Here is a 22,293-nt window from a genome sequence, read left to right as displayed (position 1 = left end):
ACCCTATTTTCCCCAGCATGGGAAATGGTGCATGCTGGGGCTGGAGGTACCGCCAGCACCCGCATTGGGCTGGCGGTTGCTCCAGATTAGCTTGCAGTAAGCCTGCATTGGGCTTACCGCCACTTTGAAAAAGGGCCTCTTAGTGTAAAACGTTTCAATTCAAACTTTTAAAAATTAGAAAACAAACACTTAACTTGAAAGTGCTAATACGCAATCTACAGCTGTTCCACAGTAGTGTATCTCATTGGCATTTGTCAAACTAATTGATTTTCACAGGTGACATGTCTACTTCTGGGTTATCAGTCTGAAGTGAAAATATGCCCAAGCCCCACCCATGCTCTACCCACTCCTCATGCCGATACCCTGCCCCCTTTGATAACACCATCAGATGTGATGTCATAGCCCCATCCAAGCTCTGCTTCTTTTGCATAAACACACCTCTTGCCCCACCTCATTTGCATAACTCTGTTCCAAACCCTGCCCTCTTTTTCCATAACCCCACCCTAAACTGTGCCCCTTTTGGTGATGTTATAGGAAGTGATGTCATAGCCACACCCCATTCCCCAAGATGGCGGTTACTACTGTGAAGGTGCTCAGTAAAAAGTGCTCTAGTTCAATCAAAAGAACTTTGCAACCTTTATTTTTTTTGTTACATTTGTACCCTGCACTTTCCCACTCATGGTGGGCTCAATGTGGCTTACATATTGTATACAGGTACTTATTTGTACCTGGGGCAATGGAGGGTTAAGTGACTTGCCCAGAGTCACAAGGAGCTGCCTGTGCCTGAAGTGGGAATTGAACTCAGTTCCTCAGGACCAAAGTCCACCACCCTAACCACTAGGCCACTCCTCCATTCCACTTTATAGCACCTGTATTCACCAAATGCAGATAAATACAAATAAATCATTTGACAAGAGGAGAGAGGTTTAACATCTCTTTATTTTGAAGCATACTGGATGGATATAATTTTGTGATATTTATATGAGGTATCTAGCCCTTATTGCTTTGTAGTTTCAATTTCACAGAAGCAGTATCTTCAGACTTCAGTGTTCAGAGTTTTACACAGAATTAAGAACAAGAAAAGTACTGTAGTTTGTGAAATTATTTATTTTTATTTTGATCTTGACTTTGACTCTCTATTCAGTTTTGTATTTATCTGCATCTGGTGAATTCAGGTGCTATGGTGGTTGCAAAGTATCACTAGTTCTTTTGATTGAAGTAGAACATTTTGTTACTGAGCAACTTCACCTTATATTTAAATTTTTATATTGAATTACATTTTGCAAGATTTTTTTGAAGATAGAATATTGAGTGATACACAGTTTTATCTTCTATATTTTGGTGTTCAAAACTGACAAGAGGTTGCTGCTTACAGGCTAATCAATAAGTTGGTTAGCCTGTCAGGTGCCATCTGCCTCTGCAATTTTTGTTATATCAGACTAACACGGCTACCCCTTCGAAAGCTTGTATATGGCTAATGTTAACCATCCTAAAAGGGGATGTGGTTTGGGATGTTTCGAGCATGACTCCATTTAGATGTCTAATCTATATATCTAAGTGGCCCAATATTCAACTACTAAGCATCTCAACTAAACATCTAGGTGAAACACACAGGGGCCTTTTTACTTAGGTGCGCTGAATAATGGGCTACGCTAGTGTAGGCGCACGCAGATCCATTTTTCAGCGCGCCAGTAAAAAAGGCCTTTTTAAAATTTTTGCCAAAAATGGACATGCGGCAAAATAAAAATTGGTGTGTGTCCATTTTGGATCTGAGACCTTACCGCCAGCCATTGACTTAGCAGTAAGGTCTCACGCAGTAACCATATGGTAATCATCTATGCACGTAGAATGACGATTACTGCCTGGTTTCTGCTGCATGCCAAAAAATAAAAATTATTTTCCGGTGCGCATAGTGGACGTGTCAAAAGTGAAATTACCACAAGGGCCACATGGTAGCCAGGTAGTAACTCAAAATTGACACATGTTGGGCATGCGTAGGTGCCTATGCAACCTAGTAAAAGGGCCCCACAAATAGCTGGTATAACTTGGAATGTCTAATTTGGATGTTTCAACTTACTGTGCATATTCAGTGGTGCCAACAAAGGGCTACTTTTACAAAGCCACGCTAGCGGTGCGCCAAATGCAACAAAGCCCCAATGCAACAAAGCCCATTCGGTTCATATGGGCTTCGTCACATTCAGCATGCAGTAATCACTACTGCAGCTTTGTTAAAGGAGCCCTAAATTGGCAATGAATCTGAGTAATTCAATAAAAGAATTTCCTGCCTGAAACAGATTGCACATTAGAACATGCAGTATGGATTTACAAGCAGCAGCTGAACAGTGGAGATGACCAAGGACCTGGGTGTAGCCAAAGTTATTTTTTAAAAACCTTTAATAAATGAGTTGACATGCAATCATGCAATAAATTGTATGACCTTCAAAATGAACCTGACATGGGCCATGTTTCGGTGATAGTGCCTGCTTCAGGAGTCCAATATACAAGATCTGAGCCAAAAAAATAGAAACATACATGAGTAAAAACATATGGATGATGAAATAAGAGAATCACATAAATATAAAATTATAAAAACTCATATAAATTCAGACAGGACCATGCAATGTCTACACATGGTAAAGCAACTCTCAAAAAACAAAAAATCCCTAACTTCACTGGTAAAAATTCTGACTGGAATAAATCAAAACCAGGAAAATGTACTAATACAATCAGAAACTTTAATATGTTAAAAGGAACAACCTCAGAGATTTAGATACCCACGTGGTAGTCCATCAAGACCACTATTGGGTGAAACATAGCACTTCATTCATTGGGTCGCTCACTCTTGTTGTGGTATTGTGCAATAATGTGCTATTTTGTGCTTAGTGCGATTGTGCAATTGTGCACCCTGAACACTGATCAATCAAATGCATTACAATTTTAACCATATTAGGCAGCTTTCATAACAAAGAAGATACAGTTCAAAAAACTTTAAGAACTCATCACTTATCTTATGAGCCCTGCGTTGGTGCGACCTGACGCTAAGGGCTCTGTTGATGTAATCGCTTCATAATCATGAAGAAAGACTGCAATGAATGAAGTGCTGTTTCATCCAATAGTGGTCTTGACGGACTACCACAAGGGTGTCTAAATCTGTGAGGGTGCTCCTCTTAATATATTAAAGTTTCTGATTGTATTAGTACATTTTCCTGGTTTTGATTTATTCCAGTCAGGATTTCTACCAGTGAAGTTAGGAATTTTTTGTTTTTTGAGAGTTGGTTTACCATGTGTACACATTGCATGGTCCTGTCTGAATTTATATGAGTTTTTATACTTTTATATTTATGTGATTCTCTTATTTCATCATCCATATGTTTTTACTCTTGTATGTTTCTATTTTTCTGGCTCAGATCTTGTATATTGGACTCCTGAAGCAGGCACTATCACCGAAACATGGCCCATGTCAGGTCCATTTTGAAGGCCATGCAATTCATAAAACATGACCCAAATGGGAATATCCATGATGAACAATTCTTCTGTGCAGCAGTTCCGGTAAAGCTGAGGCACAAGTTTTTCCTTAAAATTTTTGTTATGGGAATAAGTGACTATCACTTTGAAAAGAGATTTGATTTGGGCAGCGCTTGAGAACAGCAGATTGGGAATCTGGTTCTTGATATTTATTCAAGTTATCAATCACGCACAGCATGGTGCATTGTGAAATGCATTTATAGATTCTTTTGAGCATGCGTGGAGTCTTTTTGCCATAATCTGAAACTATTGGAGGGAAAGTGCTTTGGGGGTAAGGACTTGTCAAGCCTCTTAAGACTTGTTAACTGTAAAGTCTCAATATATTGAAGTATAACCTTGGCGCACCAGCAGAGACCTGAAGTCTCTTTATTTTCTGAAGTTTCCTTTATTGCATACATATAGATAATTTACTCACAGTCAGATGTTCAGAAGTGTTGCCCCAGGGCACAGAGACTCCGTAATTTTGAGAGCTGTATCAGCGGTTGGACGTAGAAATCTGAAGAAAGGCAGCTGTATTGCAGAGGTGGGAAAATAGTTGAATAGGTAGAAGTAGCTCAGAGTTGGGTGACTGGAAAGTGCAATATCTCATTAAGAAGATATATTCAAGGTAAAAAAACAAGTTCTTTCCAGGGAGTTTAGCAGGACAAATGCTGTCTGAAGCAAAATGGAGAATGCCTCATGAAGAGAGGGAGAGAGAGGCCAAGAAGGCCCAGGGAGGAGGGGGTAAAGAGACCAATGGGGACAGAGCCTGCCATCAGGTAGCAAGGGTGGTCCTAGAGGACAATCCTCGATTGGAAGGAAAGGTCATACCTGGCTGACCTTTCAGGACAGAGATAGTAAGAATGACCAGGAAATGATAGCAGCAGTGGCGTAGGAAGGGGGGATGGTGGGGCGGTCCGCCCCGGGTGCACGCCGCTGGGGGGGTGTCAGCTCCGCTGGTTCCCTGCTCCCTCTGCCCCGGAACAGGTTACTTCCTGTTACGGGGCAGAGAGAGCAGGGAACCAGCGGAGCCGACGCAGCTCCCAGCGACGTGCACTCGGGGCAGATCGGCCCTCCCGCCCGCCTCCCGCTTTCATATGGCAGTAACAATGCGCTCTGGAGGGGGGGGGTGCGCCGTGCTGCACCCGGGGTGGGGGTGCACAGCGGCGACCCGCCCCGGGTGTCAGCTGCCCTCGCTACGGCACTGGAGAGCAGGTAGACAAAGGAGCCAAGCTTGACTGAGAAAGAGAAGAGGTCTAGGCAGCAGCTTAGACCAATAGTAACAGTTCTTATAAAGACAGGCAGGTGTGGCTGCATTACCTGTGAAACTACATTACACTCAATGCATTGCTCACATATCTTTGCAGTGAGGATAACAGTAAAGGCATTAAACACATTTTAGGGTCACACTATAGACTAGTGGAAGGCTGTCGGAGGACAGAACAGGACTCGCTATTTTTGATACACTATTAGTAAGACTTGTTCTTAGTTTAATATTTCCTTTGCTAATTACTTCTTTATATGCTAAGATAGCTCCCTTTGCCGGGGAGATTAAAAGTGCAGTGTAAAGTATGTAATTTTGATTGTGTTTTTTTGCATCTTCCCATGCATGAGTATTCTCCTGGGAAATTGTGTGTTTAGGGTTTCTTGGGGGTTTTTTTGTGATCTGTAATATCTCAGCAATGGGTGTCTTTTCTGCCCTTTGCAGATTGAAAGGATCTTTTTTCATTATGGTTCACTATGGTTTACCTTCTCCTTTTTGCAAATTGAAAAGATTTTTGATATTTGAGACCTTTTTTCAGTATGGTTCACTTATGGGACTTTTCCCCCCTCTTTTTCTCCTTCCTTCCTCCCCCCTTCCTTCCACACCTTACCACCCCCTCCTTTTTCTCCCCTTCCCTTCCTTCACCCTTTCCCCTCTCCCTTCCCACTTCCTCTCTCCCTTCCTTCCCTTTTTTCCCCGTCTATTTCCTTCCTCCTTTCTTTCCCTTTCTGTTTTTCTTTCCTCTCTATCTTTTTTCTCCTTATCTCCTTTTGCTATTCTCTTTCCTTTCCTGCTCCTGGACTGCTCACGTCACGTGCTCAACATTATCCATGTTTGATAGGTTCTGGTTGTTTGCTGGTGGAGCGCATTAGCACCCTACAAAAATTATTCAATATTACAAGATATTTATCAGATATTTTTTGCTTTGACAAATTACATTTTCAGGTTTTGCATCTAATGTTGATTGAGCTTTTATTGTTTTCAATTTTAATAGATAGGCGCTAATCCCCAGATTCTATATAATGTGATTTGAGTTGTATGCGCAATTCAGAACGTATTCTGTATTGCGTGCACAACTTAATTATCTTCACAAGCCAATCAGCGCTGAGAATTGCCAGTTAACAAGAATTATTTACACTAATTGGCTTTAATTAGAATTTACATGCACAACTTGCTAAGCGTGGAATGGGCAGATCATGGGTGTATCTAAAAAAAATTATGCACAGTGTTATAGTTGCTGGCAATTACACCAAGTTCTACTTGGCATAAATTCCCGTGACTAGATTTAGTAGTTTATAGAATACGCCTAGGTGTATTTTTTTCAGTGTGGATTTTTACGGCACCATATATAGCATCTAGCCCTATATTGGTAATGTTGCACCATGACATTAGCATTTTAGAGGTTGGTTTACTAAGATTTTAATGCTTGGAAAAGTCAAAAAATGTTAGTTTAAATTAATATTATTAACTGTTTAACAGTCCACTGTAGTTCAATTCATTGTGTGACTTATTATCATGTGTCTCTGAACATTTTCCCCTGGATTCTATATATCATGCTGAGATTTAGCAATGCACATAACTTAATTGGTTAACAAGCTAATCAATGCTGATAATTCGATGTTAACCAATTATCATCATTAATTGGCATTAATTAGAATTTACACGTAAACTTGCTAAACATATTCTGTAACATGGAATGCATAAATTGTAAGTCACATAGAGGAGAATAATCGAACGGCGCCAGCGAAATTGATGGCCGGCCATCTTCGGGCCTGGCGCCGTAAGCGGGCGGAGCCAAGTGTATTTTCGAAATACGCTTGGCGCCAGCTAAATCGCTGACCGGGTTTAGAATAGGATCGCCGGGTTTAGATGAGATGGCTGGGTCTGATTTTCAGCCATAATGGAAACCAGACCCAAGCATCTCAAACCCGGCGAAATGCAAGGCATTTGGCCTTGGGAGGAGCCAGCATTTGTAGTGCACTGGCCCCCGTGACATGCCAGGACACCAACCGGGCACCCTAGGGGGCACTTAGCTTCCAGGTGTATAGCATCCTTCCCTTGTGTGCTGAGCCCCCCCAAATCCCCCCAAAACCCACTGCCCACAAGTCTACACCATTACCATAGCCCTAAGGGGTGAAGGGGGGCACCTACATATGGGTACAGTGGGTTTTGGGGTTTTTTTGGAGGGCTCAACATTAACCACCACAAGTTTAACAGGTGGGGGGGGGGGGTGGGCCTGGGTCCACCTGCCTGAAGTGCAGTGCACCCACTAAAAACTGCTCCAGGGACCTGCATACTGCTGTCAGGGAGCTGGGTATGACATTTGAGGCTGGCATATAGGCTGGCAAAAAATGTTAAAAAAAATTTTTTGTGTGGGAGGGGGTTGGTGACTACTTGGGGAGTAAGGGGACGTGATCCCCGCTTCCCTCCAGTGGTCATCTGGTCAGTTGGGGTTCTTTTTTGGGACTTGGTCCTAAAAAACCATGGACCAAGTCCGCCCGGCGAAATACTCGTTCGAGCCGGAGTTTTTTTTTCATAATAAGGTGAAGCCGGCCATCTCGTAACCCCGCCCGCTCCGCCCCCTTCCTGCCTTCGCTACCCTACCAACACGCCCCCTTGAAGGTTAGCCGGCGCTGCAATGAAAAAGCAATTGGGGCCGGCCAAAATCGGCTTTCGATAATACCTATTTGGCCGGGATTGAGAGATCGCCGGCGATCTCCCAATTTGTGTCGGAAGATCGCCGGCAATCCCTTTCCAAAATAAACCTGATAGTTGAAAAGTGGGAATGGCCATGGGCGGGTCATAGACAGTTCTAAAATTTATGTGCATTATTATAGAATACATCCAGTCTGTGCATAATTTGGACATCGGTATTTATGCCACGTTTTATTTGGCATAATTGGCTATGACTAAATTAAGTCACATGGACCAGCACGATGTATTCTATAAACTATGTGGAACCTTAGGCTTATTCTATAAAATATGCCTAAACTAAGGTGCACTTTATAGAATACTCTTAAGCGAATTTCATTTTGGCACTGATTTTTTTAAGTGTGATATACAGAATCTAGTCCTTTATGTGTAAATGTTTTACAGATGGGAGATTTGTTTTAGAAATATTTGAACATTTTAATTTTTGTCATTTCTTTTGTGTTTTTATGGGTAATGTCATTCCTAATATTATTTCACTTGCCTGTGGGACTCCTCTGTTCTTATTGTTCTTATTATTATGTATTGTTCATTTATTTGACTGCAGTGTACATTTGATTTAGATTTTTAGACTCCTGATGCAGCCCATGTTAAGTCGATTGAAAGTTTACGTTTAAAGATATTGACGCATTCTGCCGTCTCCGCTGTTTTTGTTCCAACCACTAGGAAGAAATCTGAGCACATCTTCCTTCCTGCTGCTTCCCCTTGTCCTGACTGTTTTCCCTGTACATGTGCTCTGAAACCTATGTACATACTTTGAACTACAGGGTGGAAGACAATTTTCTGCTCAAAATAATCAATATCATTCCCCACTTTGTATTCTTCCAGAGACTAAAAAGAAAATCCAATATCATTTAATGTTGCTTTGATTCATTTGCAAAGCAATATGACACTTAAATCATTCTAGATATATACCCTTGATGCACCATCTGAAAAATCTCACTCCTTGGCATGGTAAATCTCATTAACATTAACATCTAGGCTTGTATCTCGCTACCACCTTTTAAGCGGTTTACAAATGCCAAAATAGACAAGAGCTGATCTCTGGCAATTACATAAACCACTTAAAAATTAACAGAGCCAGCTTATAAATAGAAAAGTTTTAATCTTCCTTCTAAATAGAAAATATGATTGTGAAAAAGAAAACATTCCGGCAATATCTTTCCACAGTCTAGCGGCTTGAACAGCCAGAGATTTCTCAAAAAGCAGGAGTCTTCTTTTGCCCTTGACTGAAGGGAAAGTGAAAACATTAGCACTATTGCAAAAGTGGGCAAGAAAGTAGCTAGGAACCAAGCCTTGTAATATTTTAAGAAGAAACAAACTAATTTAAAAAGCACTCTAGCTTCAATTGGTAGCCAAAGAAATTTAGCATAGAGTGGTGAGACACCATCAAATTTAGATAGACCAAAGATTAATCGTATCACCATATTTTGCACAGTCTGGAGACCCCTTAGTAGCCCCTTCATGCAGCCCAGATATATTGAGTTGCAATAATCAAGATATGACAACAATATGATGGTCACTCTTTGGGATGGTTCACCCTTGGCATCTCTGTTCCTCCCAACTCTTGCTTTCACTGCATTCTAATGCCAGCAGAAAAAAGTAGCTGTGCTGCCATTGTAGAAGCAAGATGAGTATTAGGACCCAAATTTCCTGGGTGCTCACCTAGAGACCTAGAATCAAGTTTCTAAATCTGAAGACTCTATGTGAAATACAGAGCTTTCCCAGGTATATGAATCTGCCCCAGTTTGGGGGAGCAAACCTGCACAGACCAAAACATAGGCCAGTGAGGGTGGGAGCAGATCAAGTTCAGTGCAGGACCAGCTGGAAGGAGGAGGAGGGTAAAAAAAATAGACTTTATCTCTATGAACTCAGTAAAGCTGCTTCTTTCACCCTGGATCAGCATTGCCTATGTGTTAGACACAAGCCAACAGTCTGCAAATACTAAACCTGCAGTGAGAACCAGAAGAAAGTACTTCTGAGCAGAGAGCTGCACAGGAATGGGGATCATGGGATTCCATGGGGGTGAAAGCAGTTGCCACAAGATTCTCATGGGAGTGTAGTCAAAATCTCTAGTGATGCCAGAATGAAGCTTGCAATGCACTGACAGAGGCATGACAGAGGCAACTGGAGCAACAGAATGAAACTTGGAATGCCCAGAAAGACAGCTGGAACACCAGACTGAGGCTTGGAATACTCATTGGTTAAATAATGAACACTACCCAAAAAACTGTGAGAGGCTGTTGGGGTGAGGATGAAATGGACGTATGAAAGAGTAAGTAATAACGTTCATTCTTGAGGGTATGGATAGGGATGGAGGAGATTAATTTGTAGGGATGGATAAGGATAGAATGGATCTTAGCAGGTGTGGGTGGTGATGGATTAAATTCTAGTGGGGAAGGGTGAGGATGGGTGAAATTTCTGTCCTGGTGCAACTCTCTATTTCTGAACCTTTCGCTGCATTCCTTCTTCCCGAGGCTGTTTGGTTGGTCCAAACTAGATTGAGCAAATCAGTCCAGGAGCTAGGAGAATTGATTGCATGCTGAGAAGCACTTTATCCCACTCTCTTGGCTGCTACATGCTGCTGTAATAAAGTTAAGAGAGGAGATGAGAAAGGTAGGTGCGTTATGACTGGGACGGAAGAGAAAAAGGGTGATCAAGGGAACTAAAGAGAAAGTAATTGTAGGGTCAATGCAGAAATCATATTAGAACTACATACCAATGTCTAAGCACACAGTTTCTAAACCAAAAGTTTACCACCAGAAGGCAGTAATCAATGTGTATTCCAATTAGTGCCGCATAAGAAAAAAACAGTGCACACTATGGAAGTAATATACAGCTCATTGCTAAAATGTTCCCACTTCTTGTGCATGAATGATGTTCAGCTCATACACTGACAGGAGGGGAGACATTTACGAAAACAACCTGCTACTGTGCAAGTGGCCATCTCCTCATCCCCTCCAAAAAATCTCCCAATCCCCGATCCCCCCAAGTTAGCCCCCTAATCATCCAACCTCCCACACCTCCCCGAGATGTTCTTCAATCTCCCAACTTCCCCAACACCCCCAAACAAATTGCACTGGTGTATAGTAGACCCTTGACCCCTCCCTCAAACAAATTGTCCTAATGTCTAGTGGATTTCTACTCCGATCCTCCCCCAAAAACAGCCCTGGTATCTAGTGGTACCTCCAACCTTCTGCAACTCCCCCCCCCCCCCCCCCACACTCCGCTGTACCTTCAAGAAAAGACAGGAGTGATGCTCACTTACTTTTACATCTGAACCACCATGCCTCATAGGAGACAACTTCTCAAAATTATTGGGGGTGCTAAGCCCAGTGCAAATAACTCTTCCTTGGACACAAACATGGAATTTTCTCAATATTGTGGGTGCTCAAGCACCCACAGCACCCACAGAATCAGCTCCTGTGCCATGCGTTCATCCTGTGATGCACCATATGTGGTCAGTTGCCATATAAGGGTTTTTTTTGTAAACTTGGGATCTAGGCACCTACATCCCCATTGTGCTATGTGTAGAATACTTCTATGCCACAACAGTGCTGTTCAATTGAACTGGCTACTTTTATGCATTTGTTTTGAGCTAAACATACATAGAGGGGAATAATCGAACGGCACCAGCGAAATAAATCGCCGGCAATCTATTTTGGCGGTGGCGCAACAGCTGGCCGGAACCGTATTATCAAAAAGATGGCCGGCCATCTTTTTTTTCGATAATACGGTTTAGACCGGCCAAATGCCTTGGATGTCGCTGGGTTTGAGATGGCTGGTTTTGTTTTTCAGCGATAGTGGAAAAAAATGTCGGCCATCTCCAACCTGGCGAAATCCAAGCCATTTGGTCGTGGGAGGAGCCAGCATTTGTAGCGCACTGGTCCCCCTGACATGCCAGGACACCAACTGGGCACCCTAGACATGTGGGTACAGTGGGTTTTGGAGGGCTCCCATTACCAGCACAAGTGTTACAGGTAGGGGGGGATGGGTCTGGGTCTGCCTGCCTTTAGTGCACTCCGGTACTCACTAAAAGTGCTCCAGGGACAGGACTTGTTGCTGCTGTATAAGCTTGCCACAACAGTTGACACCTGAACACTAATCTCTTTGAAAAAGTCCTTTATTTGAATAAGCATGTTTACTCACAGTTAACTACAGATCAGAGGTTGTGCCCCACTGGCAAAGAATCTTCCTGGTACTGAGATTAGCAGTAGGTCAGAGCTGGCAGAATGGTGTACAATGCCCTCTTTCAGCCACATTCAAGGTAAGAACTAAGTTCTCTATCGTGGCTAACACATGAAAGGGATCTAAAACTGGCTTACAAACATGGCCACTACCTCATGGACTAACGGAAGTAAAACAGGGCACACTCTGACCCAGTTAGCAGGGAGAAAAGCACCATGGGAGTACAGCCCAGTACCCTACACCCACCACAATGCATTGCTGATGTGACTCTGCAGTGAACCTAACAGAAAAGGTGTCACACTCACCCAAGAGCCACATCACAACCAGGGAAAGGCTGTTGGAGGATAGAACACATTCTGCTGTGATGGAGGTGGGTACAGCATTTGAGGCTGGCATAGAGGCTGGCAAAAAAGGTTTTTAATTTTATTTTTTTAGTGTGGGAGGGGGGTTGGTGACCACTGGGGGAGTATGGGGAGGTCATCCCCCATTCCCTCCGGTGGTCATCTGGTCAGTTTGGGCACCTTTTTGAGGCTTGTTCGTGAAAATAAAAGGACCAAGTAAACCCGGCGAAATACTGCTTATCGCCGGGTTTTTTTTCCCATTATCGGCAAAAGCCGGCCATCCGGCATCACGCCCCTTTGAATTTTCGCCGGCGAGGCGGCGGGAAAGCGGTGATGCTGTCAAAAACGCAGCTTTTGATTATACCGATTTCGCTGCTTTTCCGAGATCGCCGGCCATCTCCCGATTTGTGTCGAGAAATGGCCGGCAATCACTTTCGATTATAAGCTGGATAGTAACATAGTAGATGACAGCAGAAAAAGACCTGCATGGTCCATCCAGTCTGCCCAAGCTAAAACAAAGATGACTGATTTGGGTACTTTGACTGTACTGCATTAATGTAAATGATGTACAATAATCAATATATTTACAGTAGTCTTCTTGTAAATGTAAAGCCAAGAGCATGGGGGTTACTTCATAGTACTTACACCAGAGTCCCACTGTTCTGGTGCCAGAGCTATCCACCCCCACTCATACTGTGCTTCTTACAGGGCTAGGAGAGGGAATTTCCCCTCCCCCTCTGGACTGCGATGAGATATACAAGCAGGGGGCGGAGTCAAATGGTGTTTACCTGATCTACCCTGGAGGGCCTCACAATCCTATCCCTGTTTACTGTGACATGACCACAGATGGTGGAAAGTGGACGGTGAGTGCTTGTGACAGTGTGAAATACATTTTTTTTTAATTCCAGGGATTTTTCCACTATGCTCTTTAAGCTTCTCCTTGCTCGCTGAACTTCTCCCTGAACCCTTAGAAGTGGTCAGGAAGTTTGCATATATCCTCAAATATTAGCTGAGATCTGATTGGTCCACCAGTTGTGATATCAAATAAATGTTATCACTCTTAAATGTGACTCCTGGAGCAGAGAGGCACAAGAGGTCCATGGAGCACCTGAGGTGGCGTGAAAGCAGAAGAAACTGAAGAATAGTTATTATGTATAAACCTGGTTTACTCTGAAGCATGAGATGGCCACAGAGGTTCTTTCACAACTGAGGGGAGGGCAGGAGAAAGAGATTGTCTTCAAGACCTTTTGGTGGGTGAACAGGACACAATGAAGAAAATTTTGTAAAGCTTTTTCTATGTGTTGATTCTGTTTTACACATGGAAAGGAATTTTATATAATTGCACAACCACACACATGCATACAAAGTACACACATGGAAAGGGTTCACCTACTGTTATGCAATCTAAACATAGGCATTCCTGGGGGTAGTTTGGGTGGAGCAGAGGTGGAGTTGTGATGTGCATGTATACGCATAAACAGGGTGAGGCATAAAAAAGTAACCCCCTACATTTTGTTTTGCAGTTTTCTCAAAAACAGGCTTTGAATTTCAGTGAGAAATTTGACATAATTAAATGTTGTTTAATAGTAATATATAAGAAGCTATGTTGATATTACTGACATTTTTGTGTTACTACCTAGTGATTTTTATGTGTTAAAAATGTTCAAGTTAAAACCAGTAAAATAATGTCATTCAAATGATATAAATAACTGTCAGAGTTTTGCAGTCACTGTGAATGCTCAAAGTGTCTACCCTCAGCTCTAACGCAGGCCTCCAGTTGCTTTTGGGAAGTTCTTAACAGCCTTGTCAGTCGGTCCCTGTGGCAGGCTGTCCCAGATCATCTGAAGTGCTCCCTTGCGTTTGGCGATTGTTTGCGGTTTTGGATGGAGCTTGTGATAGGCCTCCAACATTGCTCCCTAGACATGGTAGTCCAAGAGGTTTAGATCCAGTGAATGTGGAGCTTCCAGTTCTTGAGATAATATGCAGCCACTATCGCCTTTGCTCCATCCTCTTGCTGTATCCTATATGCTATATCTTGCTATATTCTGCCATAGTTTTTGTCCCCACCACATCCACCAGGACAGCATTCCCGGCATCTACCACCCTTTCTCTGAAAAAGTATTTTCTAATGTTACTTTTAAGTTTACTTTGTTGCAGTTTCATTGCATGTCCTCTAGTTTTATAGCTTCCTATGTTTGTAAAACAATTGTTTTATCAATACCTTTCAAGTATTTAAATATCTAAAGCATATCTCCTTTGCCCCTCCTCCCCTCTAAAGTATACATATTCAAGTCTTCAATTCTCTTCTCATATGTCTTCTGGCACAGATCTCATGCAATTTTAGTCCTTCCTCTGAACCACTTCAAGTCTTTTTATATCCGTACTAAGATATGGACTCCAGAACTGAACACTGTACTCTAAATGGAGCCTCACCAATGACTTGTACAGGGGTATTATCACCTCCTCCCTTCTGCTGTTTATGTATCTCTCTGTGCAGCCTAGCATCCTTCTAGTTTTGGCCACCATTTTTTCACATTGTATCACAACCTTAAGATCCTCTGACACTATCATCCTGAAGTTCCTCTCCTGGTCTGTGCGCATCATCCTATCTCCTCCTATCTATAGCTCCTTTGGATTTCTGCACCCAAAATTCATCACTGCATTTTTTCACAGTAAAACATAACTGTCAAGCATTAGCCCATGATTCTAATGTTTGTAGATTACTTCTCATGTTGTCTCTTCCCTCTAGGATGTCGACTCTGTTGAAAATCTTTGTGCCCCCCCCCCCAAAAAAAAAAAGGTAAACCTTTCCTTCTAACTGTTTGGCAATATTGGTCACAAAGATACTGAACAAAACTGGTCCAAGGACCAACCCCTGAGGATCTTCACCACTCACCTTGTTTTCTTCCAAATGAATGCCATTTACCACCACCTTCTGTCATCTGTCAATCAACCAATTTCTGACCCAGTTTACCACCTTGGGATCCATCCCCAAGCTGCTCAGTTTATTCATAAGTGAGGTTTTTATAAACAAGGTGGTCTACTCCATTTGTGGTATCTTCTGTGTCTCAGCTCTTCGCATCCTGACTCATTCATTTGTGATTAGTCAACTGGATTATGACAATGCTCTATACCACAGCTTGCATCAATCTGATATTAGACATTTTCAGATAGTCCAAAACCATTAAACTGCTAATTCTAGAAAATTTGATCATGTTTCACCTCTGCTATTTGAAGAACATTGACTTCCTGATGATCCTTTAATTTTATCTATAAGACACTAACTTCTGGCATTCTGTGTTATCTCTCGAATCTCTTAGTCCCTTATGCCCCATCAAGAACACTTAGTTTGTCCTCACAGAATCAGCTTGTGGTTCCTTCATTTCAGGTGACTGCACGCCGTTCACTAGGTGCTAGGTTGTTTACAGTATCTGGTCCCAATTTGTGGAATACGCAGAGGGGTATAATCGAATGGGGCACCCAAGTTTTCATGAGGGCGTCCCCGCGAAGGGACATGGAACCCCGTATTATCGAAATAAGATGGGCGTCTATCTTTCGTTTTGATAATACGGTTGGGGACGCCCAAATCTCAACATTTAGGTCGACCTTAGAGATGGTCGACCTAAATGTTTATTTATTTATTTATTTATTGCATTTGTATCCCACATTATCCCACCTCTTTGCAGGCTCAATGTGGCTTACAATTCAACATGGGTACTGGAAATAGAAGAGAATATACATTTGGTTTTACAGAGGGTTATTTGTTATATGGTGGTGAAATACATGATAGTGTTAAAACAAAAGACATTATAAGACAATTCTAGAAGTTATAAAGATTATACAGTTACACATGTTGATCTTTGTGATATATCTTGTCGAAGAGATAGGTTTTCAGTTGTTTGCGGAAATTGGTCAGTTCATAGACCGTTTTCAGGTTACGTGGCAACGCGTTCCAGAGTTGCGTGCTCGTATAGGAAAAGGTAGATGCGTGCATTAATTTGTATTTCAGACCATTACACTTGGGAGGATGAAGATTAAGGAATGTGCGAGAAGATTTTTTTGCGTTCCTGGGTGGTAGATCTATTAGGTCTGACATGTAGGCTGGGGCGTTATCATGGATGATTTTATGGACTAGGGTGCAAAGTTTGAACGTGATGCATTCTTTTAGTGGGAGCCAGTGTAGTTTTTCTCGTAGGGGTTTTGCGCTTTCGTATTTTGATGTGCCGAATATTAGTCTGGCTGCTGTGTTCTGGGCTGTCTGAGATGGTCGTCCCCAGTTTTCGGCCATAATGGAAATCGAGGACACCCATCTCAAAAACGACCAAATCCAAACCCTTTGGTCGTGGGAGGATCCAGAATTCGTAGTGCACTGGTCCCCCTGACATGCCAGGACACCTATCGGGCACCCTAGGGGGCACTGCAGTGGACTTCACAAATTGCTCCCAGGTGCATAGCTCCCTTACCTTGGGTGCTAAGCCCCACAACCCCCCCCCCGAAACCCACTCCCCACAACTGTACACCACTACCATAGCCCTAAGGGGTGAAGGGGGGCACCTACATGTGTGTACAGTGGGTTTTGGGTGGGTTTTGGAGGGCTCACATTTACCACCACAAGTGTAACAGGTGTATGGGGGGGTGGGCCTGGGTCCGCCTGGCTGAAGTGCACTGCACCCACTAAAACTGCTCCAGGGACCTGCATACTGCTGTCAGGGAGCTGGGTATGACATTTGAGGCTGGCAAAAAAAATTTAAGTTTTTTTTAGGGTGGGAGGGGGTTGGTGACCACTGGGGGAGTAAGGGGAGGTCATCTCCAATTCCCTCCGGTGGTCATCTGGTCAGTTCGGGCACCTTTTCATGGCTTGGTCGCAAGAAAAAATGGACCAAGTAAAGTCGGCCAAGTGCTCGTCAGGGACGCCCTTCTTTTTTCCATTATCGACAGAGAAAGCCCATCTCTTAATCATGCCCCAGCCCTGCCTTCGCTATGGTGCCGACACGCCCCCATGAACTTTGGTTGTCCCCGCTAAGGGAAGCAGTTGAGGACGCCCAAAATTGGCTTTCGATTATGCCGATTTGGGCGACCCTGAGAGGAGGACACCCATCTCCCAATTTGTGTCGGAAGATGGGCGCCCATCTCTTTCGAAAATAAGCTTGACTGTCTCTAACTGTTCAGTTGTAGTCATCTCTACTACTCTATAAGAAGCATTGAAAGCATTTTTATTTACGGCTGCCTTTGGCATCTTCCCTGCGCCCCGTGCTCTGCTGAGCCCACATGGGCTTTGGTGTTGACCTCCTAGAATCTGTGGACCCACCCACCCCTTTTTTTCCCTTGCTATACACTAATGAATGGTTTCCCTTTTCTTTTCTTTTTCTACTTTCCTGTTCATTATGATTGTTGTTTCTTTCATTTCTGTACATTTGTTATTGTTGTAAACTGCCTAGATTGTTAATTGGGTGATATATCAAATCCTAAATAAAGGTGGAAACTTGGAAAAATAAGCCTTCTATGAGGAACAGTATCAAAGAATTTGCTGAAATCCAAGTAGACCATATCCAGCATATCCTTGATCTAGCTCTCTGGTCACCCAGTTGACAAAATCAATCAGATTAGTTTGGCACTATATCCCCTTTGTAAAACCATGTTGACTTGTATCATACAATTCATTGGATTCTAGAAAGTTCAGTATCCTTTCCTTCATCAACATCTAAATTACTTTCCTGGCTTGTGGTTTCCCACCTCTTCTCTGTTACCACTTTTGTGAAGAAGGATCACATCAGCTCTTCTCTAATCCCATGGAACCTCTTTCAACTCCAAGGATCTATTAAATACATCCTTTAGAGGACCCACCAGAACATCTCAGAGCTCTCTCTGCATCCTAGAATGTGTCTCATTTGGCTCCATGGCTTTGTCCACTTTTACTTTTGCAAATTGTTCATAAACACTTTCTTCTGTGAACGGTGTGGCATCTACTCCATTTCCATAGGCACCTTTGTCAATCATCTGTGGTCCTTCTCCAGAATTTTCTTCTGTGAACATAGAAGTATTTGTTTGAGAAGGAAAAACAGAAATTCTGTATTCCACACATTGGTCCTCATTATATTTGAGGATTGAAATTTCAGCTCTGGACTTTCTTCTCTCTCCAGAATAATTGATGAAAGTTTCATCCCTCACTTTACATATTCTTTTGTGTTTGCTTTTGCCATTCCTATTTCTCTCTATCTCTTTCAGCTTTACCTGGTATTCTTCTCTGTTTTGCTTTTTTATTTTTGTGAGTGCTACCTTATTTTTTTGCCTTTAATTTTGCAGCCATTTCTTTGAAGAATAGTATTGGTTGTCTTTTCCTCCTGCTTTTTTAAACTTTTCTTACATACTAATCTGTTGTCCTTTTTAGTGCCACTTTCAGTTTAGCTCCCAGTTTTTCCATTTCTTTTATCTCCTTCCACCTTGCCATAATGCATATAAATTGTGACTCTGAGATCTGCCCAAACTCTACTTCTGAACATACCCACAATCAGATCAAGCATAAGTGCATGCCTTCTTGGAAACTCTCATAACTGCATAATAAATTCGGCTATTTTATAAAAGTTCTTTATTGTGATTGAAAAGTTCTTTACAAACAAAAATTGCTTTACAAAATTACCCTTTAAAGATAGTAAAATTGTTATGCTGATCTACATGGAACATATGATACCCAACAACAACAAACCCATTCGATCATATACTTATGCAAAAAGAGGCAGCCTTCAGCTGTTTCCTAAAGGTTAAATAATTACTTTCTATCTTTAAGGCATCCAGAAGAGAATTCCATAATAAAGGGTCGGCAATAAAAAATGCCATACTGAATGTAACTGATTGCTTTGTATATGAAATCTGGGGTATAACTAGCTCTTAAGTCATAAAGGATTAGAAAGGAAATAAAAGTAAGAGGAAAAGGAAGCCTCTATAGTGTTCAAAAGAAGTAGCTGAATAGATAAGGGAAATGAGGTTAGCCTTCATAACTATAAGAAATCACAGAAAGAAGAAACTAAGCAACGATATGTGGAAAAGCTAAGAAAAGTTGGGAAAGTAGTCAGGAAAGCAAAGATGCAATTGGGAAAAAAAGCCTATACAGTAAAACTGGGAGGAGGATAAGGCTTTTTAAAAATATATTAGTGACAGGAGGCAGTGCAAAAATGGCATTGTGATTCTCAAGAGTGAAGGGAAGCAATAGAGACAGATGAAGGATAAAGCAAAATTATTTAGAAAAAATTTCTGTTCTGCACTCACAAATCAAAGACCAGAAGCAGAAGCGTAGCCAGGTTGAGGTCGCAGGGGGAGTGGAGAGCAGACTGCTGATGTTGCCAGTGCATATTTTAAACACAACAGATCATGTGAAAAATAGGCGCTGGTGCCGTCAAAAGTCTTCCTTGGCGACCCACCTAGCTACGCCTCTGACGAGGAGTAGGACCACAGAGAACACACACAAATAGAAATGGAAGTGGGGCAGACCTTAAATGATCTTCAGAAGACTGTGTTAATGAGGAGCTAGGTAAACTAGGTTTAGACATAGCTATGAGGCTAGATGGATATTGAAGGAAATTAGTTCTAGCAGTTCCACTGTATGACATTTTCAATAGTTCTTTAGCATCAAGAGTGGTCCCAGAGGATTGGAGAGGAGCAGATGTAGTTCCTCTCAACAAAAGTGAAAATAAGGAGGTTGGGACTAAGGCCAATTAGTCTGCTTTCTATGGTAGCATACATATGGAAACACTTCTAAAAACTGGAAGATAGTGCAGTTTCTAGAACCCAATGGATTATGGAATCTAAGGCAGCGTGGCTTTAATAGAGGTAGGTCTTTGTCAAACAAGTCTGCTCTATTTCTTTGACTAGGTGACCAGAGAGTAGTATGAAGGAGAACGCTAGATATGGAGGGGCATAATCGACCAGAAACGCCTATCTCCATGGGCGTTAATCTCCGAGAACGGGTCCGTGAAGGGGCGGAGTGAACCGTATTTTTAAAAAAAAATAGACGCCCATGCTTTATTCGCCAAGGTGTGAGCTGGGCGTTTTTTGCTTTTCACCGATAATGGAAAATGAAATCGCCCAGCTCAAAAACGAATAAATGCAAGGCATTTGTTCGTGGGAGGGGCCAGGATTCATAGTGCACTGGTCCCCCTCACATGCCAGGACACCAACCGGGCACCCTAGGGGGCACTTTTACAAAAACAAAAAAAAAGGTAAAAGAGCTCCCAGGTGCATAGCACCCTTCCCTTGGGTGTTGAGCCCCCCAAATCCCCCTCAAAACCCACTGCCCACAAGTCTACACCAGTACTATAGCCCTAAGCGGTGAAGGGGGGCACCTACATGTGGGTACAGGGGGTTTGGGGGGGGTTGGACGACTAGTAGCATTAAGCAGCACAATTGTAACAGGTAGGGGGGGGGATGGGCCTGGGTCCACCTGCCTGACGTCCACTGCACCCCCTAACAACTGTTCCAGGGACCTTGCATACTGCTGCTTGGGAGGAGGGTATGACATTTGAGGGTGAAAGTAAAAAGTTGTGAAACATCATTTGTTGTGGTGGGAGGGGGTTAGTGACCACTGGGGGAGTCAGGGGAGGTCATCCCCGACTCCTCTGGGGGTCATCTGGGTCATTTAGGGGCACTTTTGGGGCCTTATTCGTCAAAAAACAGGTCCAGGAAAGTGCCCTAAATTCTAGCTACAAACGCATCCATTATCGGCGAAGGGCGCCCATCTCTGTTCGGGTGATAACCACGCCCCAGTTCCGCCTTCACCACGCCTCCGACACTCCCCCGTCAACTTTGTCCGCATCCGCGACGGAGTGCAGTTGAAAGCGTCCAAAGTTCGGCTTTCGATTATGCCGCTTTATTTGTTTTTGTGAGAAGAACGCCCATCTCCCGATTTAGGTCGGAACTTGGGCGTTATTCTCGTTCGATTATAAGCAGGATGGTGTACTTAGATGTCAGCAAGGTTTTAATACAGTTCCACGCAAAATACTCATAAACAAACTGAGTGCCCTAACCATGGACCCTAACATGACTGACTGATGAGCAGAAGGCAACAAAAGTTAAGTGGTAAATGGAGTTCACTCTGAAGATAATGGTATTTTGTAAATATTGCAGAAGAGCTATCAGGAAAGGTTTTCCTCTTTGTGGATGATATCAATATTAGCAACAGAGTGGACACCCTGGAAGGGGTGGATAACATGAAGAAGAATATAGTGAAGTTTGGTCTGTAGTGTGGTAGTTAAGATTAAATGTTTAAAAATGCAGTATCATGCATTTGGGCTGTAAAACCCCAAGGTAGTAGGGTAAAATACTTTGGTGCATGAAAGAAGAGCAAGATCTGTGGGAGATTGTATCTAAAATTCTTATGGTGGCCAACAATTAGGAAAGGTAATGCAAAGTTAGAAGAATGATTGAGCGTTTAGGGAGAGGAATGGCCAGGAGGAAAAAGGAGATGATAGTGCCTTTGGAACAACCTCATTTAGATTATGGTGCAGAATTGTAGAGATCACAGCTTCAAAAGGATATAAATGGGATTAAGTTGGTTGACAGGGTGGCTATTAAAATGGTCAGTAGTCGTCATCATAAAGCATATGAGAACAGACTAAACCCATTTACAGCACGACCACCATAAAGGACTTTTTTTTCCATTTGTTGCATTTGTAGCCATGCACTAATGTTAGCATTAGCACATGGCTATTTAAAACAATTAACACTAGAACACTTACTGCCTCCTTGTGCTCCCACGTTGTCTGAATTAACCATTTAGTGCATGGTAATATAAATGCACTAGATGGATAATGCTTCCATGCCCACTCTCCACTGATTCCTCATCCATGCCATGCTTCCTTCTAAAAATAGAGTGTGATTACTGTGCGCAAGCAGGTAAATTATCACAGGACAAATATTTTTAATGTGCTAAGCCCATTATTAGGACTCAGTGCACCTTAGTAAAAGGGCCCCTAAATATGTATATTTTGGAAGAAAGGTAAGAAAGTGGAGATCTCTTTATTTATTTATTTATATTGCTTGATATACCACTCTTCAAAATAAAAAGTCAAAGTGGCTTATAATACCATATCCAGTAAAATAAAATTATAGTTAATTAAAACAAAAGAAATAAAATTCAAAAACTAATACAAATCTAAAAAGTTAGTTAACTCCAATGAGCTTTTTCTTCCCCTGGATGGTGTACACTAATTTTCTAGATAAGGACAAGTATTGTACTCTCACAATAGGTGATATTCTTTCTTCAGCCATCCCCAATACAGCTTTAAAAAAATTTCT

At 42.4% G+C, this 22,293-nt stretch overlaps 1 protein-coding gene across 1 annotated transcript in view; it reads left to right on the top strand.

Moving 5' to 3' along the window:
* The window catches only part of LOC115474718 (microfibril-associated glycoprotein 4-like), a 57,546-nt gene that overhangs the window by 14,108 nt on the left and 21,145 nt on the right, over positions 1-22,293 (top strand). Inside the window, exon 3 of the mRNA XM_030210343.1 lies at positions 12,715-12,869. Within this exon, the coding sequence (XP_030066203.1) occupies positions 12,715-12,869 (155 nt within the window). The remainder of the gene's footprint in view (positions 1-12,714; positions 12,870-22,293) is intronic.

The sequence above is a fragment of the Microcaecilia unicolor genome, chromosome 7, assembly GCF_901765095.1.
Source record: "Microcaecilia unicolor chromosome 7, aMicUni1.1, whole genome shotgun sequence".
Taxonomy (NCBI): Eukaryota; Metazoa; Chordata; class Amphibia; order Gymnophiona; family Siphonopidae; genus Microcaecilia; species Microcaecilia unicolor.
This window is presented reverse-complemented; position numbering and strand designations above follow the sequence as displayed.